This window comes from Melozone crissalis, unplaced genomic scaffold (genome assembly GCF_028551555.1).
Source record: "Melozone crissalis strain CALT ecotype California unplaced genomic scaffold, PUWL_Pcris_2 ptg000086l_1, whole genome shotgun sequence".
NCBI lineage: Eukaryota > Metazoa > Chordata > Aves > Passeriformes > Passerellidae > Melozone > Melozone crissalis.
The window spans coordinates 136,456-159,315 of NW_026535863.1; the positions used below are offsets into that span (position 1 = coordinate 136,456).

A 22,860-nucleotide genomic window follows, 5' to 3' on the forward strand; every position below is an offset into this window, starting at 1 on the left:
GCGCACACACGAGGTGCGCAGGTTGTGCACGGTCGTGTGAGGTGCACACGTGCGCCCTGCGCGCACACACGTACATACACAGATGTGGAGGGCCTTGCACGCACCTGTGCATTGCAGGCATGCGTGTTGCACGCGCGGGGAACACGCACGTCGCACACGCAAGGCACACAGGCATCTGTGATCACATATGACATGGGAACCATGTATGTGACACACACAGCACATGTGAAACACACACGGAGCATACACACGTGAGACAGAGAGCACGTGTGTGACAAAGCACAGAGATCATGTGTGTAAACGCCCAGTACATGTGTGGCACATAGAACACGTGTGACATTTGTCCCCCAAGGCCTCCGTGTCCCCACCGCCGGTCGTGACTCCTCACATGGACGTCCATCTCCCCTCATTCTGTGCCACATCCCCACCCCAGACCCCCGGCCTCGTCCCACCGCACCAAGACCGGGGGCAATAGAACAGACCGGGAGCGACTGAACCAGGCTGAGAGAGACTGGGGATGCTGGGGGCCGCTGGGACAAACTGGGAGGGACTGGGGATGTCGGGGGCGCTGGAACAGACTGGGAGAGACTGGAGAAGCTGGACGGGGGCGGATCCCCGCGGTCTGTGGCTGCTGCCCCCCCCCGCCGCCCAAGCCGGCGCCGGTCGCGTGGGTGCAGGCAGGCGGCGCGGAGCCGCATCCCCCCCGCGGCGGAACGGGTCCGACGGGTACCGGGGAGGGGCCCCCCAGCGCCGGGGAGGCGCTTGGAGCGCCGAACCCCCCCGCCTCCGCCGGGGGCTCCGGTGACTCACTGGGCCGCTCCCCGCCGGTTCCACCCGACAGCCGAGGCCTGCCGGGGGTTTCCCACGCAGAGCAGAGGGCGGCAGCCAGGCCTCCCTGCATGGCGACGGAAGGGGGCAAAGGGGGCAACCCTCCCGTGTATCACCGCACCCCGGAGCGGGGGGCGAGCAGCAGCTGAGGCTGAGGGCCCTCGGCCCCACTTAGCATCACAAAGGAGCTTTGTCTGGGGCTTTGTGTGGGGCTGGCAGGAGGGAGGGAGAACGGGGAGGAGGGAGGTGCGGGGGGAGGGGAAGGGTGGTGTGCAACGGAGACACCTCCCCGGGCTGGACCCCCCCCATTCTTTCCTCGGAAGCCCCCAAGAACACACAGCTCAGCAGCTCTTGGCTTTATTTCGGACGGAGGAGGGTCATGTTACATGGGCACGGGGGTCCCCAGGACCACTCAGCACGAGGGGGACACAGGGGAATCGCAGCCCGACTCAGCAGGGTAAGGGGGACACACAGGGAGAGGGGCAGCGCCCTGACAGTGTCAGTTCTTTGTGGATCAGGGGGGACAGACGGTGACTCCCCTCCAAGCAAAGACGATGATGAAGGGCACAGCCTGGCAATGAAGGTGAGATGACTTGGGAGGCCCTCAAAGTCCTTGGGGTGCAAGGGAACACCCTCAGACCTCCATGTTCTTCATCTGATCCTCCAGCACCTGGTCGCGTCCCCCCCCTGCCTTCTTCTTGCCCCCTCCTTCCTGCTGCTTCTTCTGCTTCTTGGAGAGCTCCTGCTCAATGGGTGCCGGCTTGATGAATGGAATCAGCTCCCGCAGGTCTGGGGGTACAAGGCACCACTGTCACCCTCCCGGCCAAGAAGCAGGGGATGGGGAAGGCATAGGGGGATGTTACCTGGAGGCATGAAGTTTTGGAGCTTTTCAGGGATGCGGATGCCCTCAGGGGTCTGGTGGTTCTCCAGGATGGCACAGATGGTGCGGGTGGTAGCGCACATGGTGGCATTCAGCATGTGCACAAACTCTACCTGTGGCAGGGGGTCACAGGGGACACCTGTGACATGGGGAAAGCACAGGAACACAGGAAGAACTCTCCTATGCCCAGTAGCCTCACCTTGTCCATCATCTTCTTTGTCTGGCCATAGCGGATGCGCAGGCGCCGGGCCTGGTAGTCAGTGCAGTTGGAACAGGAGACAAGCTCACGGAAGGCGCCAGAGCCAGGGAACCAAGCCTCCAGATCCAGTTTTTTGCTGGCTGCATGGTTCAGGGAGCCTGGAGAGGGAACAGTGCTGAGTGGGACGCTCCCACTTGCCATCCTGAATTTTCCTGTCCTGGGGCAGAGTGTAGGGTGAAGCCTCCAAAGTCATTCCAGCAGCTTGGTGCCGATCCACCATGGATTTCTGCTCTGCCATAGTGATGTGGGGTTACGTCTCAGCCATGGAAATGTGGGGTACCCACTTGGCCACAGGGTCAACAAGCCACATGCTGTTTGGTCATGGGAACATGGGGGTGTAGGAGTCCTGCCCAGACACAGAGCTGGGGAACTCCTGCTCAGCCACAGGACACTGGGTTCCTGCTGTGCCATGGGGATATGGGGATCCCGCTTACTCACAGGAATGTGGGCGCCTCTCTCAGCTTTGTGGATGTGAGATTCCCACTCAGCTATGGGAACATAGGGCCCTTTCTCAGCCACAAGGACATGGGCTTTGCACTTGACTATGGGGAGGTAGGATTATGCCATGGGGATCTGGGATTCCTGCTTGGACACAGGAATGAGGGATTTCTGCTCAACAGTGGGGATGTGGGGTTCTTGCTCTGCCAATGGGATAAAGGGGATAAAGCTCAGCCACAGGGAGCTTTTAAACCAGATCTTTTTCCTGTGAGCATTTCCAGGAGGAGCTGGGACGCTCCAACTGTCCCTCTGGAAGGGACAGCAGGAACAATCCATCACAGCAGTGTTCACACCCATTCCCACGGACCCAGAGCAAGGCTGAGGATTCCACAGAAAGCAAAATGTCCCCTTCTCTTCCTCTGTCTCAGGCTGGGGACAGCAATGAGCCAGAGACAAGAAATTGCCATGCAGGAAGCAGGTCAGCGCCCCCCTCAACCCCCCATGGCACAGGAGCCCCTACCTGAGACGATGTTGACGATGTGATAGGGAATCCCGAGGGACTGGTAGAATTCCTCAGCTGTGGCCATCATCTCCTCAAATATCTCCCAGGATTTGTTGTCATGGGGGGAGGAGTAGACAAACTGCTCAATCTGCAGGAAAAGGAATTCCACAGTGACACCAGGTATAGCTCCAATTCCCACAGGAACCCCACGGTGACACCAGGTACAGCCTGAATTCCATACTGGAACCCCACAGTGACACCCAGTACACCCCAAATTCCCATTGGAAACCTGCAGTGACACTAAGTATAGCCGAAGTTCCCATCAGAACCCCACAGTGACACCAGGTACACCCTGAATTCCCACTGGAACCCCACAGTGACATGGGGTATACACCCCAACTTCCTGGGGTGTATACCACAGTGACAATGGGTACACCCTGAATTCCTGCTGGGTATGCTGCAGTGGCACCAGATACACCATGAATTTCCACTGGAACATGCTGAATTCCCACTGGAACCCCACAGCAACCCTCAGTACATCCCACATTCCTCCCAGGACCGCTCCTTCACCTTCTCAAACTGGTGCACGCGGAAGATGCCGCGGGTGTCCCGGCCGTGGGACCCCACCTCCTGGCGGAAGCAGGTGCTGAGCCCCGCGTACTTGAGGGGCAGGTCCTCCGGCCGCAGCCACTCGTCGCGGTGCAGGGCGGCGATCGGCTGCTCGGACGTGGCGATCAGGTACTTCTCATCGATGGAACTGTCCTCCGCCCGCTCACTGCCCTTCCCAATCACCTGCAGGGGACATGAGCCACCAGCCTTCTTCTAGCTGCTCTTGCACCTCCAGAGACCAGCAGGGAGGTTTTCCAGCACCAGATGGTTTGGGAATTCATCACAGGGGGAGTTTATTGGTCGTTCAAAGGGGCTGATGGCAGGGACGAGTCACCTGTATCACCCGTGGAGATGGACTCTAGAGATGAGCCACCTCCCTGTCACGTCATCACCATCACAAGCCACCTCCTTGTCACCTATGTCACCCATGGAGATGGCCCCCAGAGCATGTCACCTCCTTGTCACTGCACTGCCATCATGTGTCACCTGTTCAAATGGATCCCAAAGACGAACCACCTCATCACCATCATGTGGCACCCATAAACATGGACCCCAGAGATAAGCTACATCCTTGTCGCCAACGTCACCAATGGAGATGGACAGATGGACTCGGGAGACCAGCCATCTCCTTGTCACTTCATGGCCCATGGAGATGGACCCAAGATGAGCCACCTCCTTGTTACTGCAGTGTCACCCATGGAGGTGTTTCCCACAGAGGTGGACCCCCAAGACAAGCCATCTCCCTGTCACATCACCACCATCACAACGTGGAGATGAATCCCACAGAGAGGGGAAGGAACCACTACTACCATTGTTGCCACCACCACAAGCTTGCCAGGGCAGAGGGGACCCTGCTGCCTCCCTCTCCACAGTCCCAGAGGGGTGCTTGCTTCCAAGTCCCAAATCTGGAGTGATCCCTTACCTTGTAAAGCTCCTCGTCAAACTGGCTGAGCTGGGCCACCTCCTGCATCACCTCCTTGCGCATGAAGAAGGGGGTGTACACCGGGGTGTACCCCCGGGCACGGAGGCTCTGCAGCGCATACTGGATCAGCGCCTGCTCCAGGAACACCAGCGGGCCCTGGGAACAAGGGTCACACTGCCTGTCACGCACACACTCTGCTGGGCCACTCCTTGATCAGAGGGTCTATCATCAACTCCAGGGGAGGAGAACCCAAGGCCCCTGCTCCTCCTCGTTCCTCTCTGAACCCAATCATTCCGAGGTCACAGCTCTCACCTTAAGGAAGTAGCCACGGCTGCCAGCCACCACGGCGCCCTTTTCCCCCTCATAGCCATCCACCATCACCACCAGATCCACATGAGAATACTTCTTCCTGCAGCTGCAGTCACCCCACACCCGCTCCACCTTGTTGTCCACATCCTGCAGGAAGCCGGAAAAAAGAGAAGCGGGAGCCTGTCACCTCCTCAGTGCCCTGGAATGCTGTGACACCAGCCCCTGAACCACACTGGGCCCACTTTGGGAGCTCAAACTCCAGCCTGTAGCTTATTGTGCAGCCACTTGGCAGCAAGCCTGGCCCAGTTGTGCTCCCTCTGCGAAAATATTCCCATGGGATGAATGGAGGCAGCAGAGGGAGACCCTGTCCTCACCGCAGTAAGCGCCTTTCCCATGAATTCCCCCAACAATAGTGTGCCCAGTGTTGTCTGAGCTGCTCTTTGTCTGATCCCAGTGGGATATGCTGGCTTGTCATGCAGATTTCCCTCACCCGCCCACCCAGACAGGCTTGGGGGATCCCCTGCTGGGAGCCCCCTGCTTCCCACTGTGAGCTTCCTAGCCCCTCTGACCCAGCCCCACCTCCCTTCCCGTGTCCCACCTCATCGTTGCTAATGGGCACAGAGGGGTGGAGGAGGTTCCCAATCTCCCGGAGGCTCTCAAAACGTTCAGCCTCCAGCCGCAGGCGCTCGGAGTCGCATTCCAGGATGGCCTCATCAATGAGCAGCCGAATTTTCTTTATCTGGGATACCTGGAGACACTGCAGAGAGACCTCCGGATGAGGTGGGGGAGAGAGAAGACCACTGGGAAGAGGGTCCTGTTCATCCAGCACAGGGAATCCTGGGCCCAGCATGGTGAATTCTGGACCCTCCACATATTCTGGAGTGGGTCCCTGGGCTGGACACACTCAAGAACAGCCTGAAAGGATAAAGGGGTGACAAGCTGGAATCTGGAAGGCCTGAGCTGCTCCCATGGCAGCCAGCATTTCCATTAACCAGAGTGGCTATCAAACTGGGATGGAAGCAGGCAGGGAGGGACACACTGAGGACACAGAAGGACTGAGGCTGCTCAAATTCCCAGGGATCAGCCCTTGACTGACACAGGGTGATGCTGGGGAGATCAAGGACACTGAGGAAGAGTCACTTATTGCTGGTGTGGGAATGAGAGATAAAGGATCCTCCCAGCTGGGGCAACAGGCAGTCCCCCGTCATTTGGTGGGCACTTTAGGCCACCAATTTGGGCAATTCCAGGCAAAGCTCTGGACAAACTGTAGGCACAGTGGAGGGAGTTGAGGGTCTCACTCACCCCCAGGACATCAGCCGTGAGTTCATCCAGGTTCTGTGCACTCTCTGGTACAGATTCATCCGTCCCTACTGGCTCCTTTTTCTGCAGCAAGAGGAAAAAGGAACCCCAGGAGAGTTAAAAATTCCAGTGGGAAAACATCCCTCAGTGACACAAGGGAGAGACTGGAGGGCTGGGAGAAGGAGAGATGTCACCAGTTGGTGATGTCCCACCATAAGGTGACCCAGGGCACTCGTGCCCCACCTTCATCTTGTCCCCAATGGTTTTGCTGCACAGGTTCTTCAGCTTGTTCAGGTTGTCGGCACGAAACCTGCCTGGAAAGGAAGGCAGGGGCTGTCACCTGGACTGAGAGAAGGGCTGGGGCCCCTATCTGGTACAGAGAGGTGATATGGAGCCCCCATGGGAGCAGCAAGGGGGGTGGCAGTTCCCAGAATATCCACAGGCACCATCCCTGGGGTTTTTGGAAGGACAGAGGTTGATCGTGTGGAGCAGAGCTGCAAGGAGTAGGGATGTCACTGGAAAACACCTGGAGTGACATTGCACTGGGACCTCCATGCCAGGCTGGAAACCCCCATGACATGCTGGAACCATACTGGGATGGGACACCCCAACTCTAAGATGAGAACCCTACACTGGGATTCCCCGTGCTGGGCTAGGACCCCCACAGTAGCATAGGACCTCCACACTGAGACTCCCATGGGGGGATGAGGTCCCCCACACTGGGGTGAAGTCCCATGCCCGGCTTGGAACAATGTACTGGAATGGGATCCCCACCCCATGCTAGGATCCCCCACATTGGGTTGTGACCCCCATGCTGGACTGGGAACCCCACCCTGCCACAATGGGAATCCCTCCACCAGGATGGGACCCTCCACATCAGTATAGGATCTCCATACTTCACTTGGACCCCCCAGTGCTGGGCTAGGACCCCCACACCAGGATGAGATCCCTCTCACGCTGCACTGGGACACCCATGCCAGGATAACATCCCTCCCTCCACAGGCCCAGAGCCTCCCGTGCTGGGACGTCCCTGTTAGGATGGGACCCCCGCATTGTGCTGGGACCCCACCTTGTGATGAGACACCTCCCTCAGCAGGATGGGATTGCTAAGGACTGAGTAGACCCTGGGATCTGAGGCCACAATGACGAGATTCGGGGGGTGTTGGATGAGGGGAGCATGGATGTTCCCCCTTTGTGAGCCCAGGGCTGGGAAGGGCAGAGCCCAGGACCCAGGGCAGCTGAAACTGGGGGCACCTACGCTGAGAACGTGCCACCCCAATCAGCAGGAGGGATCAGTCCCCAGGGAACACCAACAGGACACAGCACGGCACAGCACGGGCTCCACGCACCGGCGCCGCGGGATTGCATCAGCCAACACGACCCGCCATCCTGCCTCACCCTGCAAGCACCCGCCATTCTCCAGCACCGCCGTCCTGGGGACACGGAGCCCGCGGGAAGGGGGCTGGGAAGCGGGGGACCCCTTGGACATCAAGGCGAACGCATTAAAGGGGAGCCTCAAGCGCCGCTTTCATTCCGCAGCAATGGAATGCCGGGGGGCCCTAGGAAAGGCGGGGTTTGGGGGTACCCACTCCTCCCGCCGCCCTCCAACTCCTCCCCACATCCGGCACCCACTGACGGAGCTGGATGCGCTTCCCGCTGTCCCATATCCCGCCGGGAGCTACGAGGAGGGGGCTCCTGCACCCCACCCGCCCAAGCCGCCCAGGTGTGGGTGTACCCCAAATCTCGGGGTGGCACTGTCTAGGATCCCCCCCGCCCAGCTGCATCCTGCGGCAATGCAGGGAGCGGATCCCTGGGGATCGCAATGGGACGGGATCCAAGTTCGGGCCAAGGGGAACCTGGGATCTGCCCCCCAGCCTGGGAGGACAGAAGGCGGGTCTAGTGGGAGAACTTCTCCCACCTCAACCCCTGGAATTAGGGACGAGGGGGATCCGCCCAGGAACAGGCCCTCGGTCTCTGCTGTGACCTACCCACAGGAGCCAGTCCCGGAGGGCAGTGATCCACCGAGGTGATCCCCGAGGGTTGGGGATGAATAGACAAACAGCCGGGGAGGATGGGAAAGACCTCCCGAAAGGTCACCCCATTTCATCGAGGAGGTTCGGGGATCAGCGTGGGGGCCGCTTCCAGCTCCTCGGGAGGGAGAGAGGGACCCTTAGGGGATCCCCCATCCCCGAGGAGGGGAAATGGTGGGGAGTTCCTACCACCTACGGACCGGTCACCAGGCTGACGGGGTGGGGGGAAAGGCACCGGGAAGGGGAGATACGCCCGCGTGTGACAAGGGAGTCCCCCAGCCCGGAGGTTGCCTCCCCTCACCCACCCATCCCCACGTACACCTCCGCCAGGCGCCGTCCGCTCGCACCAGCGCATCCACCAGCCCGGGGTCCTTGAAGCGCTTGCGCTGCATGTCCCGCACCATGGCGGGGTCTCCGCCCTTGTCGGCGCGGAACAGGTCCAGGTCCAGCACCATGACGGGTGATGGCGGCAGCGGCACCGGGAGCGCCGGCGGGACAGCTGCTCCGCGCGCGTGCGCGGAAGGGGCGTGGCCGCGGCCGTGGGGCGGGGGCGCAGCAGCGCCCCTTGGTGGCCGGGAGGAGGCGCAGCAGGACGGGCGGGGCACGGGGGCCATGGGGAGGGGCCCGAGCAGCCCTGACCCCCGTGAGGGACTTCCGGCGGGCCGGCAGGCCCGGGCAGAGCGGTCGGACGGGGGTATCGGGAAGTGTTGAGAGGGTCTGGGGAGGATATGGCGCGGTCTGGAGAGGCCCGAGCGGTCCGAGCATCCTTGAGCCCCCCCGCCAGAGGGGTCTCCGCCCTCGCACCCCGAGGATTCCTGGGGGTCCTCAGCCACATCCCAGGCATACTGGTGGGCTCTGCGGATCTCCCACCCCAGGACACCTCGCACCCCTCTGCTCTTGGGGCTCCCAAAAGCCACCCCATGCCTCTCTACAGCGCCCCATGGCACGACTGTGGCCGTCCACGTCACCCCATGTCACCCCACTGTCCCCTCCCTGGGGGTCCCGGCGCCTTCACCCATGTGGGGGACCCTACAGCACTTCCCCCATGAAGAGGCGTGCAGATAGAAGTCAAAAGTTCCGCTGCTCCCTCACCCCACCCCTAGGTACCCACTCCCACGCGTGTGACACGCTGCGGAACACCCCCACATCCTCACCCCACCCATTTTTGGTGCCCACGCTCAATTCCCTGCATCCCCAAGGCGTGTCCCCCCGCCCCCGTGTGCCCACACACATGGAGCCCTTATACAAATCCCACTCCTGTATTTGGCATTTTTAGGTGCTCGGTATGGGGAGGACACAGTGGGGGGCACGAGTGGGGACACACGTACAAAAGCCGTAACGAGGCTCCGGTCCGAAGCGGGTCCCTAAGGCCACGTTGGGGGTGCAGAGGATGGGCCGTGGGTACCCCCCCTTCCCTTCACAGCTGTCCGGGGCCGGGGTGTCCGTGGGTGCCCCTCCGGCCCGTCACAGCTCCCGGGAGGGCTGCGGGATGCGAGGGTGCCCCCCGTCCTCTTACAGCTCGCGATCGGTGCTGCTGGATGAGGTCTTGAGCGGGACCGAGTCGAATCCATCCGGCATCCGCTGTGGGGTAGGGAAACTGAGGCCCGGAGCCCCCCGGGGTGGGGAACTGAGGCACAGAGCCCCTCTTGGAGTGGGGAAACTGAGGCCCGGAGCACCCCCGGGGTGGGGAATTGAGGCATGGACCATCCTCAAATCCCACCCCCACCACGGCTTTTGCGGTGGCTGCTCCAGGGTTGTTTCCGCCCCCCACCCCACCCCTCACCTTGGCCGTCAGGGCTTTAAGTTTTCCAAAAAGTGACATTTCGGTGGCAAAGAGCAGCTCGTCCTCCGCGTCCTCCCCCTCCATGATGGCGCAGCTATCGGGCGACGTCGCGTCGGTCTCCCGGGCCGCCGCGTCCATCACCAGCTTGGAATATTTGTATTCCAACCTGGGAACGCAGGCGGTGCCATCACCTCCCCGTGACAGTGCTAGCCCCCGTGTCCCCAAATCCCGCCGCCAATTGCTCACTTTTGAGTCTTTTTCCAGAAATAGGCGGCGAGCGCGGCCAGCAAGACGGCCACGCCCGTCCCAGTGGAAATTCCCACTTTTAGCCAAAAATCCACGCTCCGGCATGCCTGGATCACCTGCGGCGGCAGGCCGTCTCCGCCGTGGCACAGTCGGGGCTCCCGCCACACGTAGGTGGTTTTCTGATGAGGGGAAAGGGGGCTCAGGGGCCGCAGGAGCCGCTGCCCAGCCCGGGGCACGGGGCGGTACCTGAACGCCGCCGATGCAGGCGCCGACGATGGGGCGGTGGTGGGAGCTGGAGCAGCGGGGACATCCCTCGGCCGTCACCCACAGGAAATGGAAGGTGCAGCCGTCGCAGGTGCCCTCGGGGCATTTGCTGGGGAGGGACAAAATGGAGGGGCTCAGGTGACGGTGACACTCGAAAGTGGGGATTACAGCTAAGGTGACACCCCAAGGTCGGGGCAGCATGACAGCAGTGACCCCAAAGTGAAGCACTCCAAAGTATCTACCGTTGACAGCAGGGGATCTTGGAGGTTCCCAAACCTCCCCCGGGGACTCCTTTGTTTCACTGCCAACCTGAGTACACGCAGGGCGCCGGTGACACAGCCGGGATGACACCTCAGGGTGAGGGAATCTGACGCCATGTCAGTGTCTTCCCCAGAGCAAAGCACCTCAGGGACATGCCCACCCATGACAGCAGGAGATGTTTTGGGTCACTTTGGGAGACCCGTAAGCCCCCCTTGGTGTCCCCAGTGTCCCACCGCCCCCCCCCCCCCCCCCCCCCACCTGGGAACAGCCAGGGTGACGCCTCAAAGTGAGGGACACTGACACTGTGGCTATGGTGTCTCCAAAGCAAGGCACCCCAGGGATATGCCCAACCCTGACAGCAGGAGATGCTGTTCACCCAAAACCCCCCTCGGGGTTTCCCGTGTCCCCTCCCCACCTCGGGACAGCCAGGGTGCCAATGCCGACACGCAGGGGGTCACAGCGTAGGCGGATGGTGGTGGCCCGGCCACCACTGCAGGGCTGTGTCATGTCGTTGGACCTGCCAGGGCACATGGGGGGTCAGGAGGACAGTGGGGTACAGTGTGGGTGTCAATCCCCTGTCACCTGCCTGCACCTGAAGAAGAAGATGATGTCAGGCAGGTCAGGGTGGCTGGGGGGGAAGAGCTCTGGGGGAGACACGATGCCGTCCAGCACGGAGCTGGTGGTGACACCTGCAGGGAGAGAGGGGTGTCTCCAGTCCCACTGGGGTGTGTTCCAGTCCCAGTGTCCTAGTGCCACCAGAGGGTCCAGTCTTACTAGGGTGTCCCAGTGCCACCAGGATATCCCAATCCCAACAGGGTGTCCCAGTGTCAGTATCCCAGTCCCACCAGCATGTCTCAAATCACACCATGGTGTCCCAGTCCCACTGGGGTTGTCTGTGACATATACCAGTGACAATGTCCCAATCCCAAAAAAGGTGCTCTGTAGTGTCCCAATCCCACCAGGGTGTATTTCAGTCCCATTGGGGTGTCCCCGTGGCACCAAGGTATCCCAGTGCTGCTGAAATGTCCTAGTGCCAGTGTCCTAGTCCCAGCAGAGTGTCTCAATCCCACCAGGGTATCCCACTCTCAGTGCCACTGGGATGTCCTGGTCCCTGTGCCACCAGGCTGTCCTAGTCTCAACAAGGTGTCCCACTCTCAGTGCTGCAAGGTTGTTCCAGTTCCTGTCCCACACATGTGTCCCAGTCCCCCTGAGGAGTCCCAGTGTTGGTGTGCCAGTGCCACCAAGATGTTCCAGTGTCTGTCCTGCCCATGTGTCTCAGCGACCTCGGGGTGTGTCCCAGTGTCCCAGGGTGTCCCCCCTCCCTCCCTGCTCACCCAGCAAGTGGTCACCCAGGCTGACAGGCTGAGAGGACACAGCTGCACGGGCACCGGTGACATCGGAGGGCACCAGAATGGCCTGGCACACATAAGAGGTGACCACCCGGGCAGGGCCCCCCAGACCTGCCGTCACATTGTCAGCACATGAGGCCATTTTCCTGCCCTGTGGGGACATACATGACACACGTGTGTGGAGTGAGACTGTGTGTACAAGCGACTGGCATTTGTGTGTGCAGGGCCATAGGTGTACAGGTGTGGCTGCACAAGTGTCCATATGTGTTTACACAAGTGTTCACATGTGTCTGCACAACTGTGCAGGTGTGTTTGTGAGACTGTGCACAAGTGATTGGGCGGGTGTGTATGTGCAAGTGTGACAGTACGTACACCTGTATTTGCACACCTGCATTTGCACACCTGCATGTGGGAATGTGTGTTTGCATACACGTCCTTGTGTTTGCATGACTACGAGAACATATGCACATGTGTGTCTGTGTCTGCCCACCTGCATGCCCCATCCCGTCTGTGTGCCCAAGTGTGTGCCTGTGTTCACCCATGCAGATGCCCATGTGTGCATGTGTATTTGTGAGCCCTCCTGCCCATGTGTGCCCACCTGTGTTCCTGTGCCTGCCCTCCTGAGTACCCACCCATTGTGCCCATCTTTGCACTCGTGCTTGTGCCCACCCACACTTGTGTGCCCACCTGTGTGCTCATGTTTGTACTCATGTGCCTGTGAGTGCACACACCCCCTGTGTGCTCATGTTTGCACTTGTGTTCCTATGACCACCCACCCATGAGCCCAGTTGTGTTCCCATATATTCATGCATGATCCTCTGCCTTCCTGTGTGTGTCCTTGTGTGCCTTCCCAGGTGTGTTCCCATGTCTGCATGCATGTTTCCATGGCCTCCTGCCCATGTGTGCCTACTCTCCTGAGTGCCCACTCATGTACCTGTGTTTGCACTCGTGTGCCTGTGCCCGCCCCTGGGTGTGTTCCCATGTGCACACGTGTTTGCCCACACGTCTCTCACCTGGTGCCCACAGAGGCTCAGGCGGAAGTGATGGCTGTAGCGCAGCCCTTTGGGGGTGAAGCCGGGCCCTGTGCCCACCCCGGCACCTTGGCCCAGCGATGGGAACTCGAAGTGCAGCATCCGGCCTGGCAGTGCCAGTGCCAGGCTGCAGTTGTTGTAGCATAGCGATCGCAGCTGGGAACAGGGACAGGGAGCTCAGGGATGGCCTTGCCACCCACTGGGGACACCCCTGTGGGGGACTCTAGAGAGCTGGCACCACCCCTGAGAGACAGCAGGGCCATAGTGGCACCCACCAGGGTCACTGACTGCCACCCACCAGTGTCAGATACTGTCACCCATCTGGGATGGCTGGGAGGGGCTGGTGTCTTCTCTCTGGGGACAGCTGGGGGCCTGGCATTACCCACCCAGGATTAGACATTGTCACCCACATTGCCATCCACCCAGAATTGCCACAGGGTTGGTGTCACCTCCCTGGAGATGGCCAAGGAGGGCAGGCATCACGCACTCTGGGTCAGACAGTCACCCACACTGCCACCCATCTTGTCACGCACCCAGAATGGCTGCAAGGGGCTGGTGTCACCTCCATGGGGACACAGTGTCATGCACCCAGGATGACTGGGGGAGGCTCGTGTCACCCACTCGTGATGCTGTCACCCTCCTGGTGCTAGCCAGTGCCACCATCTGGGACATCCTGGCTCTGGGGGAGGCTGGTGTCACTCCTCTGGGGCCCCTTGGCATCACCCATGGGGACACTTATGGACACTTGGACCCCCTGCCATCCCCAGTCACCTGGTTGCTGCGTGTGCCAGGGCCACAGGGATGGCAGGTGGGCGTCCCGTCGGAGGGGTGGCCCCGCAGGTAGGTGCCAGGCGGGCAGGGCTGGCAGGTGCCCGAGCTGGGGTCCACAGCACTGCCAGGGGAACACGGGGCACAGGACCCAGTGGGCTGGGGGGCACAGCGGCGGCAGAAGGAGGCCACCCCCCCCTGCACATTGGTGACGTTGATGCTGTACAGCTTGGCCACATCACTGGTGAACCGCCGGCCCTGGCACCGAGAGCACCATCACCATCTGCCCCCCACCCTCCCCCAGATCCCCCAAAGTGGGGGCCCTCCAGCCCTCTCAAAGCAGGGCCCCCTGTCCCTCACCGCCTCATGGTAGGGGGTGCGCTGGAAGGCCCAAGTGAAGCTCATGGTCGCGTTCTTCTCCACCAGGTAGGTGTAGGATTGTTTCCCTGTGGAGCCTGTCCATGTCTCCACCGGAGTGTTGGTGTGTGAGTTGACACCCTGTGGGGACGGGGGAGGTGGCACCACCCAAGTTCACTGTGCCCCCCCTGAAACTGCTGTGTCCCCCCACTCACCACCATAAAGTAGAGCTCACAGCCAACGCTGCAGAGCGTCTCGAAAACGAAGGTGATCCTGGCCACCTCCCTGCTCTCTGTGTCCTCTAGCACTGGGCTTGGAGGGCTGGGGACAGCGTGGGGACACTGCTAGCTCTGCTCCATGGCTGTGTCCCCCCTGCTCCCTGGTGGTGGCCCCCACCTCACCTGAAGCCAGGGACCACCAGCGTGAGGATCATGAAGTCGCTGTCAGAGGCTCCAGCTGCCGTGTAAATGTAGTCCCCAGCTACCTCCCAGCCTGCAGGGGTGCAGTGACACTCAGAGAGGTCCCTGGCCGTGCCCCAGCAAGGGACAGGGAAGGGACAGCCCTCTGCCACTACCTGCAATGCCCTTGTACTCAAAGTTGATGCCGCTGAGCACGGTGGTCTCCATGTTGGGGGGCAGCACGTTCCACCACTTGTACTCCAAGCCCAGCACTGGCTCAGTGCCCTCTGGGCAACTGAGGCAGGCTGGGGAGAGAAGGCAACAGCCCTGCACAGGGGTGGCACCCACCTCCCCCTCTGTCAGCTTGGTGTGCCCTGCTTACCCCTTGAGGCCAGTGATGGGGACAAGAGGGGACAGCCCTGCACTAGAGTGGTACCACATTCCCCTCCCTACAGCTTGGGATGACCTGGTAACCACCTCTTGGGGACAATGGTGGAGACAGGAGAGGACAGCTCTCTACTGAGATGGCACCCATCTTCCCTAGGGAGCTCCAGGGATCCCAGTTACTTACTGGGGACAATAACTGGGATGTTCTTACTGGATACATAGGGACAGCCCTGCACCAGGGTGGTAGCACTTTTCTCTCTGTCAGCTTTGGGTGCCTTGGTCACCACTTTGGAACAATGATGGGAGCAGGATGGGACAACTCTGCACTGAGGTGGCACTCACATCCCCCTGGTAGCCCCAGAGACCCCAGTTATTCCTTGGGGACAATGGTGGGGGTGTCCTTATTGGAGCCATGGGGACAGGAGGGGACAACCCTGCACAGGAGTGGTACCCACCTTCCCCCAGCAGCTCAGGCTGCCCCAATCACGCCTTGGGGACAATGACGGGGCCACCTTACCGGAGCCGTTGGAATAGAAGCCATAGGGACAGGGCTGGCAGGTGCTGCTGTTGCCTTTGGCGAAGCCAGGGTTGCAGGGGGGGCATCGTGTCTTGACCCCCGAGGATGGCAGCCGGGTCGCCTGCGGCAGCTCCTCACTGCAGATCTTGGGCTCTGCCCACTTGTACATCAGCTGGGTCTGCCGGGGCAGCGGGTGAGCTGGGGGGGACACCAGGGACAGGGGCCCACCCCGGGCTGCCCCTGCATTACCTCCCCACGGGCATCGCAGGCCGTGTGGGTGTAGAAGAAATCCTTGTCCGTGCAGGGCGGGCGTGGCTTGCAGGACCCCGAACCGGGCTCTGCCGAGGGGGAGCACGGCGGGTGAGCCAGCACAGCCCGGGGACCCCAGCGCTGCTCCCACCACGCGGGGTGTCCTTGTCTTCCCTCCCAGCCAAGGGGTAGTGGGTGCTCCCTACTCCCCACATCATCTCTCCCTCCCCCAGGGCCACTCCTGCAGTGCAGATTGCAGGGACAAAGGGACCCCTAAGGGTGTCCCCCCCTCACCAGCGTAGGTGTCAGGTTTGACAGGGGTGCCAACACTGTCGCCACCAGGGGATGTCAGGTCACCTCTGCTCCCCACATCACCCCTTCCCTTCCCAGGGTCAAATACTAGAGGGACAGCTCTGGGCGGGGGGAGCCCCGGGTGTCGCCTCTCACCGGCGTAGGTGTCAGGGTCGCAGGGCTGGCAGGCGGTGGCCCCTTTGCCAGAGAAGGTGTCAGCGGGACAGGGCTGGCAGGCGGCTGAGCCGGCAGCGGGGGCGAAGGTGCCGGGCTTGCAGGGGAAGCACTCCGAAGTGAAGGCCACCCCTGGGAGGGGGAGGAGTCTCAGGTAGCGGGGACGGGGGTGCACGACCCCCGAGACCCTCCTTCCTGCCCCCACCCACCTGTAATGCCGATGTTCCTCACCAGCACCGGTTTAGGCACCTTGGACCAGACGGAGAAGGCGGTGGTCCGCCAGTACAGCACGTTGTTCCCACGGCTCAGCTCCACCTGGGAGAAGGATCCCATGGGATTGGGTAATCCCACTGCCAGGGATGGGTTTGGCACCATGGGTGGGGGATCCCGCTGCCGAGGAGGGGGCTGGCACCAGTAGAGGGGGGTGTGTGGCACCCCCGTCTGTCACCACCCATCGCCCCCTCCTCAGCCTCGTGGAGCATCTTCGTCCCACGGGAGGGACGAGAAACGCCGGGGCAGCACCGAGGGACCTCCCCCCGATGTCATCTCCCGCCGAACACTCACGCTGTGGAATTCCCAACCCTTCTCTGTCGTCCGCATCCAGCGGGACTCCTCCACCGTGGGCTGGCACTGGTCGTTCTGCACCTGCAGGGAGAGTGTCAGGGACCCCATGTTCACAGGGAACCCTGCATGTCCCCATGGACACACTCCCATGCTCCCAGGGACCCTCCATATTCCTAGGGACCCCTCCTCATGTCTCCATGAACCACTGCCATATCCCATGGGGCTCCCCTCATGTCACCAGGGACCCCTCCATGTCTGCAAGGATCCCCATGATGTCCCCAGGGAACCCCTCCCATATATCCAGGGTCCCCTTCCCCATGTCCCCAGAGACCCCTGTCACATCTACCAGAGATCCTGCCATGTCCCCTGGGACGCACATCATGTTCTCAGGGACTCCTTCCATGTCTCCAGGGACCCCTGAGGAGTCTCCACAGACCCACACAGGTCACAAGGGACCTCTCCCATGTACCTAGGGACCCTTAATGCCATCTAGGACCCTCTCCCATATCCCGATGGACCCCTCCATGTACCAAGAGACCCCTCCCATGCCCCCAAGGACCCTCCCATGTCCCCAGAGACCCATATCCTCCACTCCTGTCCCCATCACCCACAAAGAATTCGAAGACGATGCTGCTGTCAGGGTAGATGTACTCGAAGGTGACAGTCCCTGACTGTTTGAGGCTCACAGCATACATGAGGGTGGCTGTGCACTCATCTGTGTTGGAGGCCACGTAGTCCCCCAGTGGCACCCACGTTGACCTGGGGCAAGTGATATATCCTGTCACAACTCTTGGCAGGCAGGACAAGGATTGTAGGGACAGCTGGGAGGGTCCCCAGGAAGCAGGGGAGAAATGGGAGGCACAGGGCTTGGGCACATCTTAGGGACATGACAAGGTGTGATGGCTAGCCACATCTCCCTTGGGAGAATCTCCCGGCCCACTGAGAGCCGTGTGGAGTGTGGACTGCAAGGAGAAGAGGATGGGGTCCCCCTGTTCTGGGAATGTGGCTGGATGAGGAACACACTACTGGGAGTAGGGAATGCATAAGAGGGGCATCAATGGAGCAGCGTGGTGGTGCCAGTAAAACTGACAGTTTGGTGGTTGTTGGTAAATCTGGGAGGATTTCTTGGTTGTTGGTACAACTGGGAAGGCTCAGTGGTGTGGTACAACCAGGAGGGTTTGGTGGCTGTTGGTATTTGTTGTGTACCAGTGGCTGGTACAACCATTTGGTGGGAAATTCAGCGGCAGCGGAACAACTGGGAGGGCTTGACAGCTGCTGGTACAACTGAGAGGCCTTGATGGCTGTGGTACATGTAAGACGGTTTTGTGGCTGCTGGTGGGATGTTTAATGGCTGTGCAACAACTGAAAGGGTCTGGTGGCTGCCAGCACAACCAAAAGAGCTCAAAGGTTGCTAGTGAGGATCAAAGGACTGTGGCAGAAAAGGCTCTCGCTGGTGGCATAGGGGTGTGGGGACCCCCATGGGCCCTTTAGAGACCCCCATAGGAGCTCTGGGGACCTCCATGGGTGCTCCGTTCCCAAGGAATATTGATGTGGAGGTCCCATGGGGTTGGGGTCCTGCCACTTCTGGGGGTTGGGGGATGCTGCTAGGTGTTCCCCTGCTGTGACCAGGGTGCCCCTGTAATGCCCTGCTGGTGTCACCTCCCAGGGCAGGATGACAGAAGGGTGTCGGGGCAGCTGGATGCACAGGGGCACTATGGATGCACAGGGGTGTCACACCCACCCTCTCCTCCCTGTGCCCTGCACCCAGTGCTGACAGGCCAGGTGCCCGTGTGCTGGCGTCACAGCCAGTGACACCGTGACTCACGCAGTGCAGTTCTCTGCCGCATCACCAAAGCCGTCATCCACCTCCAGGTTGGTGGCCACGTTGGCGAAGCCATGGGGCACCTCGTCCCACTCATCGAAGCGGACACCAGTGCCCAGCGAGTAGGTGCCCGCAGCGCAGGGCCGGCACGTCTGCGTCTGCATCTCCAGGAACTCACCCGCCTTGCAGGAGAATGCTGCCAATGGAGACGGGGGCACAGGGCATGGAGGGTCACCCCCAGTCCTCCTGGTGCCGCTACAGCCTCATCACCCTCAGCTCTGCATTTCCAAGTGCTCCAACTGGTGGAGGTACTGGGATCCCCAATTCTTACCACTCCACAAAGGCAACCCCCCATCCATGAGTTTTGGTACCTGATGCCCAGCTCTGCCCAATCCAGGCAGGATGTAACGCTCTACCATGGAACCGGGGCACCTCCAGGCTTTGGGAGGCATGTGTTTGGGATTCCCATCCTGCTCATCCCTCCTGGTAAGTTTGTGTGAGGGGAATTCTCACCTTGCTCAGCCATCCTGGTGCATGTGTGTGTGGTGAGATTGCCATGGCTCTCATTCCATTTGGTGACTGTGTGTGTGATTCCCCTCCCATCCTCATGCATGTGTATGTGTGATTTCCATCCCTCTTATCCTGTCCTAGTGCCCATGTGTGGGATTCCCATCCTATCCCATTATGTGTGTGGGATTTCCATCTCTCTCATCCCATTCAGGTGAGTGAGTGTTCATCTTGCTCATTCTGTCCTGGTGCATGTGTGGGATGAGGGGATTTCCATCCCAGTGTGTGAGATTCCCATTCCTCTCATCCCATTCCATGATTTTATGTGTGATTCCCATTCCTTGACTTTATGTGTGATTCCCATCCCATCCTATCTGTGTGTGCATGTGATTCCCATCTGCCTCATCCCATCCCAATGCCTTTGTGTGTGTGTGTGGTTCCCATCCCTCTCATCCCATCCCAGGGAGTTGCTGTGTGTGTGATTCCTATTCCATCCCATCCCAGTGCTTGTAGTTCTTCTACCATCCCAATGATCCCATTCCATGCTCCTGCCTGCACTGGAGCCAACAATGGCTTGTGCTTGTCTCCCCACTCTCTCCCTCCCCTCGCCCTCATTTCCCATCCCTGCCATTCCCACCCCCCAGCCTAACCCCTAGCGGTCCCTGGTGGCAATCTTACAGCATTCAGTGCCCCTGACAGGGTCAGGCAGGCCAGTGCAGAGTCCAGGTGTGTGTGGTACAGCCACCCTCCAGCGCGATCCTGAGCTGTCACAGGCTGTGTACTCGTAGTGGTACTCGGACTGCAGGAGACACGGGGGGAGCGTGCAGGGAGCTGTGCCCTGGGCTGCCCCTGCACCCTCTGCTCCCTGACAGGGGCTGGCCCCTGGGTCCAGCAGTGCCTTCAAGGGATGGTTTTGAGTTAAGGTGTGGCAATGTCCTGTGGTGCCCAGGGCCTGGAGAGAGGGGCCTGAGAAGGCGTTCAGAGTGGGGGGATACTGGGGCAGGGGAGAGTTCAATGTGGGGGGATCCTGGAAAATGGGGGTGGATTTGGGTGGGAGATGCTCTGGATTGAGGGGAGCTGGGGACCAGAGGGATGCTCAGAGTGGGGGAGCATTGTGGCAGGGGGAGGGGGGGCAGTTTGAGAAGACGCTGGGAAATGGGGGTGCTGTGCGTGGGGGGATGATCTGGCTGGGGTTGCTCAGGAGCCTTGGAGCAGCAGCAGCCCTGCACCCCTCCCTGGTGTGGAGGGGAACCCCTGCGGCCCCTCCATGCTCCTGGGATCACATGGCACTGTCACGCCCCTTGGCGCGGCTGTGACACACTTTGCTCATCAAACAGCTGTGGCACAACCCGGATCCAGCCGGGGAGCAGCCCGGGCACAGGGCGGGAGCACAGGGGAGACCAGGAGGAACCAGGAAGTGCTGGAGACAGCAGAGGCACCGTGACCCCCCCATCCTCCCACTGCACCAAGCTGGGACTGCCTTAAGGCCGGTGAGGAGACGCCAGGGACAGACGGCGTGGGCAGGGTGAAGGACACATCTGGTGGTGGTGTTGGGGTTTGGGGTACAAGGGGAGCTCCCCACCCCCCGCAGCAGCGCTGAGGTGTCAGAGCCGGTGCTGTGGCTTCATGCTCCCGGCGGCTGCTGGAGCGTGGCAGGTTGATGAGAAAACAACTGCTTTGATGTTCCCATCAGCTGGAAACACAGCAATGGGGGGGGGAAAGAGGGGGAGGGGGGGGTGTGAAGGGGAAAGAGGGATTGGAGAGGTAAAAGGGGGGTGGAGAAGGAAAACTGAGGACAGAGAGATGCCTGCCGCACCCCCTGCCCATGTACAGGCAGCATGGAACCCCTCTGGCCATGGGATGGGGACACAGAGAAAGGTCCCCACCCCCCTGGGGGTACCCGGAGGGTCACTCCAACTTTCAGCAGCCCTGAACTACCACATTGCTCTCAGTCCTGAGGGATTTCCTTGGGGAGAGGGTATTTTTTCTCTCTTCCTAAACTTTTCCATGTTTTCATTAAATCTACATAAATTGACCTAATTCAGCCCCAGGGTGGCTCTGGGGGTGGAGGGCGCCCAAAACTGCCACTGTAACTCTGCTCTGTCCAGGGGAGGGAGAAGGGCTGTCCCTTGTGAAGGACAGGGGACACCTCCTCTGGGGGACTGATCGCTCCTGGGGCAGGTGCCAGCCCCAGTCTATTGTTTCCAGCTCTGGATCATGGAACACGGACAAAAATAATTGGATCAGAGAAAAAAAAAAATCCTGGCCCAGATTAAAAGCAGGCGCGGGTCTGAGGAGGGGGGAGGAAAACTGGGGAGAGGGGGGCAATACGCACAACCCAGGGAGAGCATTTGGGGGTTCACCCGCTGTCCCCAAGGTGGACAGATCCTGGTGAGTGACAGTTTTTCTTCACAGAATACCATGTGCTGGACTGGGAATGACACGTGGCCGTTGGGATTGCCCCCCCCCTGCTCCTTGTCACCCCCCAGCAGCACTCAGGGAGACCCCAATGTGTCTGAGGGGTAGGGACATAGGGACGATGATGGGGTGACACGAGTTGGGGTCCCAAAGGAGACCCTCGGGCTCTGGCCGAGCCACTGGGAGCAAAGACTGCTCCCTGGGCCCCCAGGAGATCGGCCACTCCCTCCCCCCTACAGGAGATACCCCATCCCCAGTGCCACCGAGATGCCCGACCCCCACCTGTCCCCTCCTTGTCCCCCCCATCTCATAGGGAGCGGCCTTCCCGTGCTCCGGGACTCCGTTTCATCGATGTGCGGGGGGAATTTGGGGGTGGTTGCAGCGGTGCCGGTGTGTTACCGGTTGCGCACCCCCCCATCCCCCCCCCGCCCCCCGCCATTCCCGGTGCCGGTACCTCCTTGCAGACGTGTAGCTGCTCTCCGGTGCGTCCCGGTGACACGGTGACAGCCAGACACAGCGCCAGCGGCATCCACCGGGCTCCGGTACCGGCCATGGCGGCGGCAACGGCGGCGGCAACGGCGGCAGCTCGGCCGGTGCGAGCACCGGCGCCGCTGCCCCGCCCCCGCCAACGGCCCGGCCTCCGCGCACCTGCCGCTACCTGCCCCCGCCCCCGGGAACGGGAACAGGCACCGGGAACAGAACCCCCGGGAGCGGCACCAGCATCGCCCCCGGGAACGGGATTAGGCGCTGGGAACAGAACCCCCGGGAACGGCACCGGGCAGCACCTCCGAGAACGGGCACCGGGAACGGTGGGAATGGCACGGGCCATCGTCCCAGGGAACGGGAACGGGCAGTGGATCACGAATAGACTCCCTTGGAAGGGCAAGTGGCATCGCCTCCGGGAACGCTTGCCATGAGAGCGGCACCGGGAATCGGTATCGAGAATGTTATTCATGGGAATGGCACCGCGCATCGGTATTGGGAATAGAGACACGGGAAGGGAACTCCCGGGAACAGCACGGCCAAGGTTACAACCGGGAATGGTATCCTGAGATTGGCGCCGGGCACCGGGAGTGCTGTCCGTGAGAACGCCGCCGGGAACCCCATCATCCTTGGGAGCGTATCCCCGGAAACGGGACTGCGAATGCGATCTCCGGAACGCGTTCCCGGGAACGGCATCGGGAATTTATCCTCGGGAACGGATTTGGGAATGTTACGCCAGGAACAGCACCGGGACCGCCTCGGGGCATCACGCCCCCGGAACAGCCCCTCCTCCCGCCGCCCGGGGCTGGGGGCGGACCGGGACACGGCGAGGGGCGGTCAAGAGCCCCCGCAGCCCGGAGCTGCCTCCACCCCACCGGAGACGGGGTGCCACTCGTGTGCCCTCAGGCCATGTCC

At 61.0% G+C, this 22,860-nt stretch overlaps 2 protein-coding genes across 2 annotated transcripts; both read right to left on the minus strand.

Annotated features, from left to right (window-relative positions):
* Positions 1-1,169: 1,169 nt before the first annotated feature.
* On the minus strand, positions 1,170-8,587 carry SARS1 (seryl-tRNA synthetase 1). Its single transcript, XM_054290727.1, has 11 exons — positions 8,396-8,587; positions 6,290-6,360; positions 6,050-6,130; positions 5,346-5,504; positions 4,751-4,894; positions 4,439-4,594; positions 3,478-3,699; positions 2,926-3,055; positions 1,908-2,065; positions 1,692-1,821; positions 1,170-1,617 (listed from the first exon to the last, which is right to left on the minus strand). The coding sequence occupies exons 1-11, from the start codon at positions 8,529-8,531 to the stop codon at positions 1,463-1,465; spliced, it is 1,542 nt and encodes a 513-aa protein (XP_054146702.1). The 5' UTR covers positions 8,532-8,587; the 3' UTR covers positions 1,170-1,462.
* Positions 8,588-9,316: 729 nt separating this feature from the next.
* ELAPOR1 (endosome-lysosome associated apoptosis and autophagy regulator 1) lies at positions 9,317-22,068 on the minus strand. The gene is made up of 22 exons (XM_054290724.1): positions 21,917-22,068; positions 19,723-19,843; positions 18,541-18,733; positions 17,327-17,474; positions 16,716-16,796; positions 16,361-16,466; positions 16,134-16,283; positions 15,687-15,775; positions 15,438-15,615; positions 14,710-14,838; positions 14,537-14,627; positions 14,351-14,456; positions 14,139-14,276; positions 13,782-14,036; positions 12,993-13,166; positions 11,965-12,130; positions 11,223-11,319; positions 11,046-11,147; positions 10,352-10,478; positions 10,106-10,284; positions 9,860-10,025; positions 9,317-9,657 (listed from the first exon to the last, which is right to left on the minus strand). The coding sequence occupies exons 1-22, from the start codon at positions 22,013-22,015 to the stop codon at positions 9,589-9,591; spliced, it is 2,964 nt and encodes a 987-aa protein (XP_054146699.1). The 5' UTR covers positions 22,016-22,068; the 3' UTR covers positions 9,317-9,588.
* Positions 22,069-22,860: the final 792 nt, after the last annotated feature.

Excerpts from the sequence above, each read along its gene's own strand:
- SARS1 (XM_054290727.1), bottom strand. The coding sequence starts at position 8,531 with ATGGTGCTGGACCTGGACCTGTTCCGCGCCGACAAGGGCGGAGACCCC. Across the intron at positions 3,700-4,438 it reads TTGACGAGGAGCTTTACAAG|GTGATTGGGAAGGGCAGTGA; the intron begins GTAAGGGATCAC and ends TGTCCCCTGCAG. Across the intron at positions 2,066-2,925 it reads CATCGTCAACATCGTCTCAG|GCTCCCTGAACCATGCAGCC; the intron begins GTAGGGGCTCCT and ends TTCCCTCTCCAG.
- ELAPOR1 (XM_054290724.1), bottom strand. The coding sequence starts at position 22,015 with ATGGCCGGTACCGGAGCCCGGTGGATGCCGCTGGCGCTGTGTCTGGCT. Across the intron at positions 14,628-14,709 it reads TGAGTACAAGGGCATTGCAG|GCTGGGAGGTAGCTGGGGAC; the intron begins GTAGTGGCAGAG and ends GCACCCCTGCAG. Across the intron at positions 10,026-10,105 it reads TTCTGGAAAAAGACTCAAAA|GTTGGAATACAAATATTCCA; the intron begins GTGAGCAATTGG and ends CTGCGTTCCCAG.